Source organism: Schistocerca gregaria, chromosome 2 (assembly GCF_023897955.1).
Source record: "Schistocerca gregaria isolate iqSchGreg1 chromosome 2, iqSchGreg1.2, whole genome shotgun sequence".
Taxonomy (NCBI): Eukaryota; Metazoa; Arthropoda; class Insecta; order Orthoptera; family Acrididae; genus Schistocerca; species Schistocerca gregaria.
In genome coordinates this window covers 1,042,928,828-1,042,945,000 of record NC_064921.1, presented here as the reverse complement: position 1 = coordinate 1,042,945,000, position 16,173 = coordinate 1,042,928,828, and the positions used below count along the sequence as shown (strand labels likewise).

The following is a 16,173-nucleotide window of genomic DNA, read 5'->3' as shown; positions in this document are numbered from 1 at the left end:
AGCATGTTGCTAATGTTAACTTACAGTTGCCAAGAAACTCACGCATGATTCGCTCTTACACTAAGTTGGAGCAAATTAAGTAATAGTAGAACAACTTTTCATTGTTAAGTGGTATGTTGTGTACTTCATCTCTTGTTAGTTTCGTGTAGGTAACTACCCATTTCTTAATTTCTGGAGTTATTGTTCGCCCATTGCTGTTTATACTTTTTCACCACTTACGAAAGTGTAAGGACTATAATTTCCCTCTTAATGGAGCTGCGTAATAGGTGCTAATCGAGACGGGAGGACTGGTATTAGCAGTGGCTGCACCGTACTGAAGTCAACACTGCCCCAGACCAAGTATAGTACTTAATGCTATAACAACACTACTATGTTCAACTTCCACCAGCTCTCTCATTTTCGTTTGGCATTTCAGCTGGAGATTCATATCAAGTAAGAGACCTCGGTAAAATTACGAAAATCCCGTATACTACCCTACCGCAAGTTTCGTACTTTAAAACTAGAAGCAATCCGTTTATAAACTTACCTTGAGAGGCCTTGCAGTAAATAAAGTGACCTCGTGGCCCTTTGCAAGTAAAGCATTCGTTAAGATGCGGAACTGCGTCTGATGACTGTGAGATGGGGTTGGGACCACTACCAGTATCTTCGAGGCGAGGGTTCCTAGTACCAACACCAACAGCAGTGTAACTACTCGGAAGAAGCTTCCTGGAACGAGAGAAAAATCAACATAGTTTCAGACTTATTCCATAGTGTTTTGAAGACACAGAAAGCAATGGACTAAAACTGACAAGGGGACCAACAGACCTATTAACCACGGATTCTGATGAGTCTTAGGTATGTTAAGAGGGACGTGTCCTGAATATCTGACTAGGGCTTTTTGTGTGATGGCCCCTAGTTTTCGAGAAAACCGATGTTGAAGTATTATGCGTACCTCCAAAACCCGTAACGTTAGTCACAGACCGTTTTTATACGTACTGATAAGAGAAGAAAAATTAAATACGATTTTTTTTATGTACTTGACATCAGAATTTCACCGGCTTAAACAGGTAGAAGATTATCGGAAAACATATACAAACCTTCTGAAGAGAGCCTTTGTGTAGACATTTATGTTTACCGGTCACTCTTCCTTTTAAAGATTTTATTTTCATTTGTTTACGAATTACATTTAAAGCTGTTCCTTTAAGTTCTAAAGAACCAAAGGGTTTTGTTCAGTGCTTTGGCATAGATTGACAGTTGTATCACATGCCGACGAAGGCAAACTATGTTACTATATGATGCTTCTTTGCACCACTTTAACAAAAGCAGTAGATGAAATTTTTCATGTACAAGAAAATCCGAAATTATGGGAACGGAAATATTTTTAGTTTGATTTTTCAACATGCGCGGCAGGAAACACCGATAAAAAAAAGGAAAGAAAACCGGCTTAGGTTAACGGCAACCACGCACGCAGTACTGGTTTAAATCCTGCACGACTATTTATTCTTGTTAATTTTTCAATACTAGGCTATTAACAAATAGTAACTTCCGTCGTAACAATTTCTTCAAAGGCATATTCCACTTGTTACAGAATAAATTACGGAATTGTTTTACTTGCTATCGCTTGATATACTAGAATAGTATTCCGGATGCTACGCTACTGGCCTTTAAAATTGCTACACCACGAAGATGGCGTGCTACAGTCGCGAAACTTAACCTACAGGAACAAGATGCTGTGATATGCAAATGATTAGCTTTTCAGAGCATTCATGCAAGGTTGGCGTCGATAGCGACACCTACAACGTGCTCTCATGAGGAAAATTTCCAATCGATTTCTCATACACAAACAGCAGTTGACCGGCGTTGCCTGGTGAAACTTTGTTGTGATGCCTCGTGTAAGGAGGAGAAATACGTACCATCACGTTTCCGACTTTGATAAAGGTCGGATAGTAGCCTGCCGCGATTGCGGTTTATTGCATCGCGACATTGCTGCTCCCGATGGTCGTGATGCAATGACTGTTAGCAGAATCTGGAATCGGTGGGTTCAGGAGGGTAATACGGAACGCCGTGCTGGATCCCAACTGCCTCGCATCACTAGCAGTTGAGATGACAGGCATCTTACCACATGGCTGTAACGGATCGTGCAGCCACGTCTAGATCCCTGAGTCAACAGGATGTAATCCCATGTCAGTTTATCATCTGCATTTCGTCTTGGTGTAGCAATTTTAAGGGCTAGTAGTATATTTGTTGCAGAAGAAACCGAAATGCAAACTCGCAGGAGAGCACGTAAGTTTAATGTAACCTTCTGTCTTGCTGATACGCGGATTTTTGAAGCGATACCGGAAAAGACAATTCGTTTAAAGTCTAAAGGATTATTCTTTCTTCAGTCAACTTCGAGGTGAACCTTGTATATTTCATCACTCCTATGAACGAACCATGCATATTGGATGACTCCTGCCAATAGAAGTGCACTAAATTGATGCAGAATTAATGAATGTTCCCTCGAGGACGTGAAAGAGAGAGAAAAAAATACATAGGTAGCGTTGAGACCGGTACCGCCAACGTGATGGACTTGAAAGTTCGCTGCTGCGCTACGATGTCTAGGTCGAAAGCATCAGTACAGATTTTCTCTAAAAGTAGGAGCCGTCGCATGAAAAGCCAATATCCAGGTACTCAGTACAGCTCCCTCTACAACATACCTGAAGCTCAGAAAAATCCTACGTTAACAGGTCTCATAGTCTCCTTGTGAGAAAATTTTGTATGTAAATAGCCTATAAGACGACACTAGCTAATGTGTGAACGTAGGAATGGAAAATTTGTAGATTACAGATAATTAACGGTTTCATGACGTTTTTTATTATACAGGATTCGCACATAGTTCTTCGCTATATCATGAATTCTCTAAGTTTTTCAGCGACGTTAGACTAACAGCATTTATTTTGTATGTCTGATATCCAGGTGGTAATTTCATTCATGCCCAGCACATAAAGCGAGTTTGATGTGGTAGTTTCCACGTCTGCAACAACGTACCATTCCAGTTTTGCCAGAATTAGAAATATACAAAATTTACACCAGAAAACATTACACAGAAAAATACAGCCTACCGAAAACTTTTCTGAACGGGAAGAACTGTTTGCTGGTGGCACTCTATGAGTCCATCTATCCTCGTGGTAGGTGCCAGTTTAGTTACGCACGTATACCTAACATGCTTCTGAAAATGATCCCTTATGCCTGCTCTAAGGCTTAGACCTAAAGTGATAACCAGCGTCCCACAGTGTTCAGGCATAGGTGTCAAGTGTAATATTTACGTAGTATCAAATTACGAAGTTTGAAACTTATTTCGATGCTAGAGGTAATCGACATTTATTGTACGACAGACATTTCATACACGCTAACCCTTCAAAATAGTACGTAGCTGTTGCTTCTACCGACTTGTACCAATAAATGAAATATTCTTTGATTCCTGATAACTACGATTCACGGCGTACTCGGCATTCACGCCTGTGATGAATTTGTCAGTGTATTCAGACATCTCGAGAGGAATTGGGTTGATGCATTTGTTTTCTCGTGGCAGGCCTCCTGCAAGATGCTGCAGGAAAGAAAAGTAGATGTTCATGATCAGGCTGTAGGTTCCTGTAGCTACTTGTCGATACGAGTGTGAGATCAGGAGTATCATGTATGTGTCGACCGTGCATCTGGATGCATATCTATACTTGTCTCTGCAGTGAGCTACTGATTCTTTCAAACAGCTTCGGATCATGTAGTAAATCACGACAGTTAGTTGCTCCAGTGCTTCAGCCGTACCAGCGGGAATGCAGCACTTTTCGCTTTTGGGACTGCCGCTGACACCAAAGTGCAGAGGACTGAGATCGGGTGAGCTGGAGCTCTCAGCTCGACCTATCCATCTTGGACCATACTGGTGCAGTAGATGCCTTAGATCAACTGAAAATTATGGTAGTCGACATATATCCGTCAGGAGAAACAGCAACAATATTGATATCTATATAATTATATAAAAGGCTACGTCCGGACTGACTCACTCATCATCGTCATCCAGCCCTAAACGCTAAGGGTAAAAACTTGAAATTTGGAGATGATGTTGATTTTATACTGTAGGCGTCATTTAAGGAGGGATTTTCCGAAATACTATGGTGAAATAGGGGATCAATAGTTTTTTCCTTAACATGTCGATAATAAGGCCATTTCGAAGCTAGATCTACGAAAACTGGAACGTGTTGTGTCTGTCAGAAATAAAGAAATATGTGTTTCAATATTTTTGGAAATTTAGCACCTACGAGAGGTAAATAGTGAAAGAAAGTTGTTTATGAAAAGAAATTATTATTAAATAACCACTATCGTATTTTTAAAGCTTGGATTCGTTAAAAGTTTTTCATTGTTACTGGAAATTCACTTATCGACCTTAATGACAGTGAAAAATTAAACCGCGTGTACCTAATGGAAATTTGGGAAAAGCAATCGTCACCGAAGTTCATCTGTCGGCAAAGAGGGAGGAAAGGGTTACATCTAAATGAAAAGAAAAATGCAAATGAAACTGGTGGAAATTAATTTTGAAAAGGGGTAAAGTTAATAAAGAAAGTAAATTTGCGGTCGTTACGTTAACAATTAACTAGCAGTAATTAGATATTTGAGATTTGGGGGAAATTACAGTCTCCAGTCCTATGGACAATTACTATAGTAACGGAAAAAGAAAGGTTATTACACATATAATTAGCACTTGAAGCGTGGCAACTGAAGGTTGACAGGTGTAGTGTGAAAACTGAAAGTTTGTCAGAAGTAATAAATTTCGCTACACTCTGACTTAATTTAGCAAAAGAATTAATAAAATCGGAAAATTGAAAGTTAATTTAGTGACTGAAATTAATAGTGAGCTTTGTTTCTGAAGCACATCGAAATTCAGTAAAATACGGTTAGCCTTGGGCTACCACAACAATAATTTCAAAAGCTACTTGAATCTACGCAATTTAGAAATAAGAGATTTAACTTTGAACTTGAATTAAATGATTCTGAACAATTAATAATAGTAAAATTTAGTACGTCTGCCATACAGTTCTAAAACTTTACGTGCTACCAGTCTTCCTTGTTGGTTGACTAAAGGTTTGAAGTCGTCGATCGAGGAGGTGGCGATATTCACTCATTGTCGGCCGTCGCTGATATATAAACGCACAGAAATGTCATATTCAGGTAACTAAATAAGGAAAACATTTATAGTACAATAGATGGAAATAGGAGGATATGCATTTCCGGCGTTACATACAGAAGAAAGACTTAGCAGGAATATATTTACTTATATGAATAGACACTATATCCATATAAGTAAAGCCGGCAGGGGTGGCCGAGCAGTTCTAGGCGCTAAAGTCTTGAACCGCGCGTCCGCTACGGTCGCAGGTTCGAATCCTGCCTCGGGCATGGATGTGTGTGATGTCCTTAGGTTAGTTATGTTTAAGTGGTTGTAAGTTCTAGGGGAGTGATGACCTCATAAGTTAAGTCCCATAGCGCTCAGAGCCATTTGAACCATTTGATTGAAAGGGTGGAGAGGTGTTTTCTGATGAAGGCTGGTTCTGCGTCGATGCCAGAGATGGCCGTGTGTTGGTAAGCTACCAAATGAGGACTCGAACTTGTCTGTGTGCTAGATATACTGTATCTGCACCTGGATTTACTGTTACTGGGTGCGATTTCGTGTGCCAGCAGCAGCACTCTCCTGGTTATCCCACTCACCATGATTGCAGATCCGTGCTTCTGTCCGGTGATTCGACCTGTTCAACTGCCATTCGTGAACAGCATTCCAGGGGTTTTCCAGCAGAACAACACTCACTCAAATATCGCTGTTGTAACCCAACGTGCTCTGCACGGTGTTGCTTTGGACTGCTATATTACCATATCTGTCTCCAGTCGATCACGTATAGGGGTCATCATCGAACGATCACTTCAGCAGCATTAACCATTCCTGCACTGACCGATCAATCGCAACAGGCGTGAAACTACGTCCGACAAAATGACATCCGGCACCTGAGTAACACAGTGCATGCACATTTACGTGCTTCCACTTAAAATTCTGACGCTTATACCGATTAATAATGTCCAAGCACTTCGCATTTCCAACGGCTTATCTCGCGATTACAATAACCGTTGAATTTGAAATGTTAACCATTTAAATGTATTATCCGGACAATTGTGTTCCCTTAATTTCAATATTCTACAGTAACTATTTGTAGCGTCGCTTTTTACCGTCAGTGTATTGAAAAAATTTAAAGTTAAATATAAGAAAATTGAATGTAAAGAAATATGTGTTAGGGGATGAATATTTCTACTGAAATATCACCATGGAAACGCTGCATGATTAACAAAAACCTTGTACTCCAGCCAACAGGATTGCTTTTTGGTCAGAAGTACAATCGAAAAGACCGTGCTTCTAGGGCCTTAATTAACAAAAAAGTATAGGAGGTGCCGCAATTTGAGAACATAAAAAACGTCTATTACGGAAAACCAAAATGTCTGTGCAGATCATACAGCCCAGTGAGCGAAGCAGCGGCCGCAAAGCCGGTTCAAAATAATCATTTATTCTTCAGTCTCAGTTACACATGACATGTTTCGATCACTCTGTATCATCAGAGTACTCGGAGTTTCTCAGGGGAAACTGGTTAGACTCAAAGCCGATCCAGAGTGTTCGAAATGTCTCATGTAACGAGAAATGTTCAGCTGAGACTAAAAACTGAATGAGAATTATTTTGAGAAAATCATGCGCCTCCAAATTTCCCAACTGTGAATCGTGGGTGAGATGCGAACGCAGTCAAATGGGGACTTAAACGGTTTACGTTCGAAGAAAGTTTCTACTAACTAGGAAAATATTTTACACTGAAGTCAGCAGCAGCTCACAACTATAAATTCACAACCACTTCGAAAACGGATCGTCGTATAACCACGTGTAATGGAACCTTCTAGTTTCGATTATCGTGTATTTTCAACTTGACTATTACAAAGGCTGCCCTCCAACCTCCTAGAATAACAATGAAATAAAAATTTCGCTCCTCGAATTACGCTTCTTTAACATTTATGTACTCTTTCATGCATTTTAAAGACTTCTAGAAACTTTTTTTCCCACTCTGATGTTGACAGCTGAAAAATATCACATAATAACGGTTCAACAACTTTTTATGACGAAGAAAATCCTTATCCGAGCATTTTTTGCCTGAAGTACTGGAAACAAAAACAGTCGTCATTTATTTGACATCAACGGTATGGATTTGTTCTTAAAATAATCCGCTGTTCAGCGTGTTGTATTACATTTGGAACTGTCATGATGCAAGATGATAGGGCGTTTCCAGTTGTTTTCCTTGATTTCGTCGACAACCTGCGGAAAACAGTTTGGCTGGCTTAAAATATTCAGGCGGATTGAAAGCATGTTCCGGACCTTGACTCGAAACTATGATATTGCCCTCCGGGGGCAAGTGCTTTGGCGACTGAGCTATGCATACACGATTCACGACTCGCCCTCGGAGTTTGCATTCCAGTAGTACCTTTCCTCCTACCGTAACAATTGCACAGGAAGCCTTAGGATTAGTTTCCGGTTACGATCTGTACATTTTATCTGCCGCGTAGATACAGGTCAGCATACATTCCCCTGCAGAATGAAAATCCATTCTGTAAACATTTCCCTGTGCTGAGGCCAGGCCATTTCTTTGTACCAGCCTTCTTTCCAGGAGTGATAGTAACGCAAACTTTGAAGGAGAATTTCTGCGATACTTGGAATATAGAAGTTAATATACTGGAGGAAATACAGCTGTAAGGGGAGGTCGTGTATCATGCCTGGATAGCCGGAGCATTGTTCGTGATAGCTGTGTACCACAGTGGAGTCCCGGTCGGGCAAAATTTGTGATCTGCCAGGAATTTCCAGCAGCGCTCGCCTCGTTTGCTGTCAACACCACAGGCCATTGCTTGAGCTAAACAGAAGACTGTGTATATTCGTTGAGTCTGACTTGAAGCAGCAATGCGAAAAATTACTTTCGAATTTATTTATTTCTAATTACCAGTCAGTTTTTTATTTTATGTTTAAACTAACGCGATTCGAACATGTTCTGTTCATCTAAAGGCGTTTATACATACATACAGAGATGTGTTACTTAAAAATAAACAGTCTTAAACTAGTTTAATCTAGAACTCGTTGTCCATTGTTTCTGTAGCTGCTGGTGTGGCATTTGGAGGGGGGGGGGGGGGGTGGAGGAGGGGGCAGTGGATGGCTAGAAATTAAATCAGTGATGTCTTCTGCTGGTTTTCTTCCTTGTGGTTGGTTATGTATGATATCACAGCCTGTATAGCATGCAGATAGATTTGCATCAGGCTGTGATATACATAACCAACCACAAGGAATAAAACCAGCAAGAGACATCACTGATTTCGATTTCTAGCCATCCACTGCCCCCCTCCTCCCCCCCCCCTTTCAAATGCCACACCAGCAGCTACAGCAACAAACAAGGGACAAAGAGTTGTAGATCAATCTAGTTTAACAATGTTTATTTTTAAGTAACATTTCTCTGTGTGTAGGTATGTATGTATGTATAAACGCCTGAAGATGACTAGTACATGTTCGAAACGCGTTGTATTATGTTAGATTAAACATAAAATAAAAAAATGACTGGTAGCACACATTAGAAATCAATAATTATCCCACACAGTCACGGTTCACGAACATAGCCATTATGGCCGAGAATACTTTCGAATTTGCTTTTCCGTATGAAACCCCGATACAAAGTAGCGGATGTGGGTATTTGGTTACATGTTGCGACAGGTTTGAGAGACGGCGATGTACTAGATCTACAATATCATTTTATTTCAGCTGCACTTTACGTGTGAAGCTACAAGAATTGAAAATCCCTAACATAATCAAATAAACAGTCTGAGACTAATTTATATTATGAAGTTGTGAAATCATTGTCCTTGATATTTATTGATTCGAATTAGAACTTACAGCACTGCGTGTAGGTAATACACCATATTCACGAGAAGTAAGCAATATACAAAAAGCCCCATTCTAGTTCGACGAGGTAAATGGCTGAATTATAAATATTTCAAGGTAGATCGTTAGGATAGACTTGCGTCGCACATGATAGTCTTCATGCATTAGTGATTTACGATGCAAATTTACAGGCCCACCTGCTCGACGCATGGGTCTTAGGATTATTTAAAAGCAACTTCTGCTCGTAGAAAGATGTGGAAAAGTACACAGAGCATAACAATAACGATAAACAAAGAAATTTAAGCGCCTATTATATACAGGGTGGTCAGAGAAGCCTGCGAAGCTTGTTGCGTCTTGTTGAGTAGGTTGTACTGGGGAATAACTTAAGAATAATATTCGATACGTTGCACCGTTTCCAATATAATTAGCGTTAAAGTTAACAAATCATATCATTGTGCTCGCTAATTCAAGCAGTCTGGCAGCGACGGTATTGCCCAACGTTTAGTTGGTTTGGTTTCCTCAAACCGAACAAGCAAGCGAAACAACAATCGGAAAATGGCCAGTAACAAGGCTAGAAATTGCAACCGTCCACTGTTTTCCCACTTCTTCCTTTTCGGTTTCAGCTAACCATACGAAGAACATGTTTGGCAACACAACCTCTGCCACGCTGCTTGGACCTGCCTGCACGATGACATAATTGAGTAATATTAAATCGGCGACGGGATAACGTATCGAATTTTTTCCTTAACAATTATTTCTCATCACAACTTAATGTGCAACACCCTTAAATTTTTCTAGATTGTACATACCCGGCTTTTTTGTGACGGTCTTCCTTTTCCCCTTCTTAACTTCATAGTTTCCTATCTGTCGAATCTTCTTCCTGAAGGCCCCTTTAATTCATCGTATCTTTAACATTTAGCATTCCTTTTTCTGGGTGGTCTGCCATATTTTCGTCGCTCAGCTGGTGTCCAGTCATAGACTCTTTTTGGCCGTCGGTAATCATCCATTCGTTGGAGGAATGATGGAGGAGATAGTGAAGATCCAAAGAAGAGCTGCGCGTTTCGTCACGGGATCGTTTAGCTGGCAAGAGAGCATTGCGGATATGCTAAACAAACTCCACTGGCAGACGTTACAAGGGAATTCGAGAAATTAGAGCCAGTACAGAATCTTACCGGCAATCATACTTCCCACACACTATCCGCGAGTGGTACAGGGTTGGAGGGATCAGATCGTGTCACCGAAAGTACCCTCCACCACACACCATTATGTGGCTTGCGGAGTATGATGTAGATGTAGAGAGGGCCACATTAACTGGCTATCTATGGCATCGAGAACCGTCCTTCCCATTTCTAGTCTCTTTTCAGTGAAGTGTTTAAGAGTAGAAATGCTATCTGTACATGAGCGTTCGGCTGTAATCACATTTTGCTCCTCTCCTCCACTACTTGTGCTACCATTTTACATCTTATTACCTTACGGGCTGTTGTACAAATAACACAAATTCCTTTGTAACTTACACAGTCGTGTCGGTTTCCTTTTTTATGTATGGCAGAGCAACAGTTCTTTTCCATTCATTTGGTGGTTCCCCGCTACTTTAACATCTGTGAGATATTTCTATCAGAATTTATGAAACTGCTTGGGGCGGGGCGGCTGCCGTTCCGATGTCCACAGGTACCTTTCTCATCCTGTAGTTCTCCAAGTTCCTGATTTCTTGGAAAGCTTTACTCGCATCTTCTGAGTCTATTAGTACTTACTATAAGGTTTATGTTGAGTTAGCAGAATGCTGTTCATAATTGGCTGTTTATTCTGACCCATTATCCGTAGGTGGTTGTAATACACGCATATATTTTATTCAAAAAAATATTTATTGCATCGTTGTGTGTGGCATCTGAATGAACAGTCTCATGATATTAATAAAAAAAGGGGCTTCATCGTGACTAAAGTAATACATAATTATTGTCAGTGACATAATTTAATATTCTGTAAAAACCTTATCTAAGACAATACCTATGGATAAAGATAATGAAAATTTTCATCTTTTGTTATCTATCATCCTTTTAGAATAATCCTTGTTCGAACTGTTGTACTGACCGGATGTCTTGTAGCACTGTAGTCTGTAAAAACTGTATTATGTTGCGAAGTAATATTTGAAAAATAGAGTTTCTGTGTCAACGAAATCAATAAGTGTTTTTGAATATTTATTTTAATATGATTTTCGTCTTAACAAATTTTAAACTTTCTGTTCAGCTACAATGGAACGGAGCCATTAGTGCTGTTGATCTACAGCGCTGTTTATTGGTAAAATGCTGAATAACATGTGATTAACATTGAGAGATACTTTTAAATGTTAATGCGTTTAGTAAAGGTACAAAAGAGATTTACTCTATATTATTTGTTAATAGTAAAACATTGCCTGAACCAGATACGATAAGAGATTGTCTTATGTTACCCGCCATCTTAGTGAAAAATTGCAGCGTCAGTATTAAACTGAATTTTTAAACTGAAGTTAATCTTGACAGTTATTGTGGTAATTATTGTGTATTGAAAGCCCAGAACCGATTCAGAGGTAATAAATTACCCTTACATTGTGAATAATCTTTAAATATAGTGCAAACAGCATCTTACGTGATAAAAATTATTCTGTTAAGGTGCGAAGCCCGAGTATTTTGTAAGAGCTTTTATGAAATATTTTTGATAGGAAAGAATACATTAGTGTTGTGCTCGTGTGGTATTGTGTGTAAAAACTGTTCATTTTGCTTAAAGAAAAGTGTTGCTACCTAGAATATCAGTCACTTTCGTGACGAACTTAGTCCCACTTATACTGCTTGAGAGACAGCATTGCTACATCCTGCCAGGTGGAGATTTCTTTAACAAAATAAGGACCATTAGCCGGGAGAGGTAGTGACTAAATAAAACCTCATGTCACGCTAGTAAGTAATTGGTTTTGTTGTAGTCCTGCTCAAAATTGCCAAACAGCGATACCAATGGGCGCCACTGTTTTACGCCATGAATACAAGACTCATTCCTGCTACAACTATATGCTGCATTCGTATTTCTTTTTTGACTTTCGATGCTTTATTTACTTTTGTGTTGCCTACTTCTGTTTTGATACTTCCGCTTATTCCTAACCTTTGTCGTTTTTGTGCTCTTCTTCCGTCATTATAATTTAGTCTAACCTGAGTGTCCTGCGTAGACAACCATTTCTCATAAACATCTGTCTTCTCATCTAGAATCTTTTCTATATCTCCACTCCACTATGGTGTGTCTTTCCAGCAGCTTTCAGGGACTGTTCTTCCTGCGAGGATTTCATTTACAGTTCCATCAGAATTTCATACATTTCATTTACCGCTCCGTATGTTATTTTCCCAGATTTCGTGGATAGCCTCTTCTGGTACAAGAAGTTAGCTAAGTATTTTCCTAGATTCTTGATATTGTAGTTGATATTATTCATTAACTGCAACAAGCAATTACCAAATGCGAGCCCACACAAAATAATTTAGCAAACGAAGCTGTTTCAAGTCGAATATCGAAAACAGGGCAAATAACTCGCTAAACGCCAAAACAGTGGAGAGAGACACGATTTATCAAACCATTTACAACAATAAAGAAAACCTACCAAACGGTACACCGTAGTAGCAAGCCGTATTAACAAAAACCATCCGCGACAATCTGTAGTATTGTATGTTCACAACACAATATTCAAGAGAGAGGGGCTTCATTGCTGGATTTTCTTTTGGTCCTGGACTGAAAATCTTTGTGTTTAAAATATAATATCTTAAAGAGGAATACTGATAACAAAGACTATTTCAGTTACTAAGAGGATTACTATGAGTACCCTGTCGTAAGAAAAAGCAACATTTTGCTAACTGAGGTTGAGCGACACAAAACGCGTAAAGAGAGGTGACGTAGTCGCCTAGACGCCAAAAGTGATACATAGTTAGAGCACAAGAAAACCGAAGGATTCTTCGATTGCAGATTTTTTTTCTGTAGTGTGTAGTGTGCCGACGGGGGACCTACGTCACAGGCCATGAGTGTTCAACGCAGCTTTATTCTGTTTCTATATTACGTGTCGTTACCAACAACGGCTGTCTATTTTATTTGCTGTTTTTCCTAAGTTTGAGGAGACAAATCAATCTGATGATGATACTTACGATCGATACCACTTACTAAGCTGAATAAAAGAAATCTGCGGTCAAAGATTGCTTTGGTTCCCACGTATTCACATAACTTAGTTGATTGAACTGATTTCACTTATAAAATGAAGAATTGATCTTATTTTTGAAGTACAGTTGGTCCTGAGTTAAAGATATCTTCTTTCTTTTCTTCGTTCGTAACATGTAAAATAGTGAAGAATGCCACTCCAAGGAGGTACCTTCGGCATGAGTAGGGAGGGGCTAAATGGGAGGTAGGAGACATTCCCTCCCTCCCCCACCCCTCCCATACACATACGTACAAAAGAATATAGCAGCAGAATCGGAAAAAAATCACTTAGTTGGCAGAACGTTTGCTCCCGAAAGGAAAAGTTCATTAAGGCTCCAGTAAGCGCACAGTACGCTGCAGAGTGAAAACTGATTCTAAGCAATTCAGCATTAACTGTTCTTCGATACCATGAAGTATTTGTCGCACGGTGTCCGGCGTAACAAAAGAAATGAGTGATGGGAAGGACTTCGTGAATGAAATGTCGTTACTGGTGTCGATTAATCTAAGAATAAACAAACACTTGTATGAATATATTCAGGTATTATCGAGATGGCTACGTTTCCTTACACCACTCAACACCAGCCTATTTTCCATCTTCGCTCAAGATGTGCAGAACATGTCGCAAAAATTTCATACCTCAACAGAATATAATGTAATGCAACCTTCGATACATCTGTCTTACATTAAGTTCGATTCCGATACTCTTCAACCTTATTACATGCGATATCGTTTTTTTTTGGAAGAGCAGACGCTTTTTGTCGACCTTCACTAGGTTAGTCGTTGTCGAAAGCAAACCAGTTTAAAAAATTTTCTAAAGGTGATCATCAAATTTCAGATTTTTTCAGGACACCGTTTCTTTAACCACTGTCTGTAAACGAGCTATTCGCCTTATTTGTAGGCTGGCATTGTTTAACAATAACAAATGACAGATTTTAAAACAAAAACAGTGTCACATCTCTAACGTTCTATCTGCTCGTAGGCTGTAACAACTAAATGACGCTGCTATCTTCCCATACGAAGCTAAATATGAGAGAGTTCTTGAGTAGATTCACAGCATTCGAAATGCAGGAACATATTTAGTAGTGGGAGAAAATAACGGAGACGTGTGAGCATTTATGTGATTCCAACTTGGAAGGCCGTCGTCATAACTGAATATACTAAGTGAAGACGGATATTTTACAGCCTGTCTCATTCGCCCTAGTGTCAGCTTTCACACACAACTCCTATGGGCGCAGGAGCAAGCCCGCAGTAAAATGTTCATGCTGTTTCACTAGGCTGATTGACTATGTTGAAACCTGTGACACTACACATCCGAGGTCGAAACACGGGGGCACACCAATAGGCCACGAGAAAATGGTTCTTTGTAATATGATCACATTTCACTTTTCAGTCAAGATAGTGGCAGTTATTCACTCTTTACTGATTCCACATATTTTACTGTGCATTTTCGCCATATTACACTCTTTCGCATTGAACCCAATTACTGAATGCAATTTACATGCATCGTTAGTCTTTGCTTTTGCAGCCTTACTTAACAGTAACGACAATATCAAAACCTGTTTTACCCGTACACAAACGGCCTTCGTATTATGTTGTACAAGTGCAATACTACCACTAAAGGTTGCCAAATTTTCTAAAGAAACGATTCCTGTTTTTAGATACCCTTTGGAGGAAAGCAACAAATATTTCACGGCTATATGGTCAATGGTCGCACCAATCTTTTGCGGTGCACTTCACATAAACAAACACATCTTTTATGCCACTGAAATATCATGCAACCAGGCCTTGATGAAATTACCTTAACGACGATGACCGCTCTTCCAAAATATGGTCCGCTTTTTCCGACACAAATTAGAATTATACAGCATTATTAATCTTGAGTTACCCAGACTGATTTCTTAAAGGCATTTTGTTCCTGTTTCTCATAAACTACGTGGTTGTTTGCAGGCTATGCAACCGTGAAACACTCCGTTCTACTTAACATAAAGCTACATTATAGCGATGTCCTGTTCTTACATGTAAAACATTACAGTAACGTGGTACTTACCACCGGTCATCGTAGCTAAAGACTGCCGTTATAGCGCGCTGAACCTCTCTCGTAAGCTGCTTAGCAGCACTGACTCACTCTGACTCCTGCTACGCTTTTTCTGCTGCAGGTGACGTCACATACACGTCCTTCGTGACGACAGAGGCAAGCGACTGCGCTAGATGCAGAGCGGCAGAGAACTTTATACGTCCCCGTTATCTACGTGTCTGGTGCGGCTGCCACCGTCCCGTGACGTAACGTGACTGATAAGCTCGACGATGTTTGATTTCATTCTGTTGAGCGCGACAGAAGGACAGTGAGACAACTTGATTGCGCTGTTATTAGGTACTAGCTGAGCGCCCTCTGCTTCGCTGGCTGGGGACTGTGTAGTATAGTCTTCACCCTGCTGTTCTGTTCGGGTATAAATTACCAAAAATGGTTATAAATTCGTTACTTATTATTTAAATATCAATACAACTTAACGACATTTGATGACTTTGTCTGAAAATAAAAGGACAGTGCGTGTTTCAAAAAACGTTTTAATATACTTTACGTCATTTAGTTATAATCTTTGGTAGTTAAGTAAATAACGTTCGGCTCATAGTGACTCAACATTAATAAAATCACTCTAACGTCAAATACTTTTTGACTGCCTGTTATATATTTTAGCAGTAATGACACTCATTAGTCATATCTACTCTCAACATCTAACAAATCAACAACATGCTTCGAACGTCGTCAAGAGTATCCCGGGAGTTACCAGGTATACAGGAAGCAGAAGGAGTGATGTAAAAAGTTCATCTGAAGTAGTACTTTGTACAGCGCTTCAGAGTGAAATAACAGAGGTGTCAAATATTGAGTGGCGACGGGTTTATGGCCAACAATGGACAAACACTGATGATTATATTTTTCACGCATACTTATATTACTTACTCCTTGCGGGGGTATGTCTATCATTTGGGGAATCTATAAGAAGTTTGCGGGATAACGATACTGGGAGGAA

General features: G+C 39.8%; 1 protein-coding gene across 1 annotated transcript in view; it reads right to left on the bottom strand.

The window, feature by feature from the left end:
- Nucleotides 1-15,327, bottom strand: part of LOC126335559 (UDP-glucosyltransferase 2-like) — a 470,415-nt gene extending 455,088 nt beyond the window's left edge. Inside the window, exons 1-2 of the mRNA XM_049998978.1 lie at nucleotides 15,192-15,327; nucleotides 527-705 (exon numbers count right to left, since the gene is read on the bottom strand). Coding sequence (XP_049854935.1) covers nucleotides 527-705; nucleotides 15,192-15,201 — 189 coding nt within the window. The 5' untranslated portion in view covers nucleotides 15,202-15,327. The remainder of the gene's footprint in view (nucleotides 1-526; nucleotides 706-15,191) is intronic.
- Between the last annotated feature and the right edge of the window lie 846 nt (nucleotides 15,328-16,173).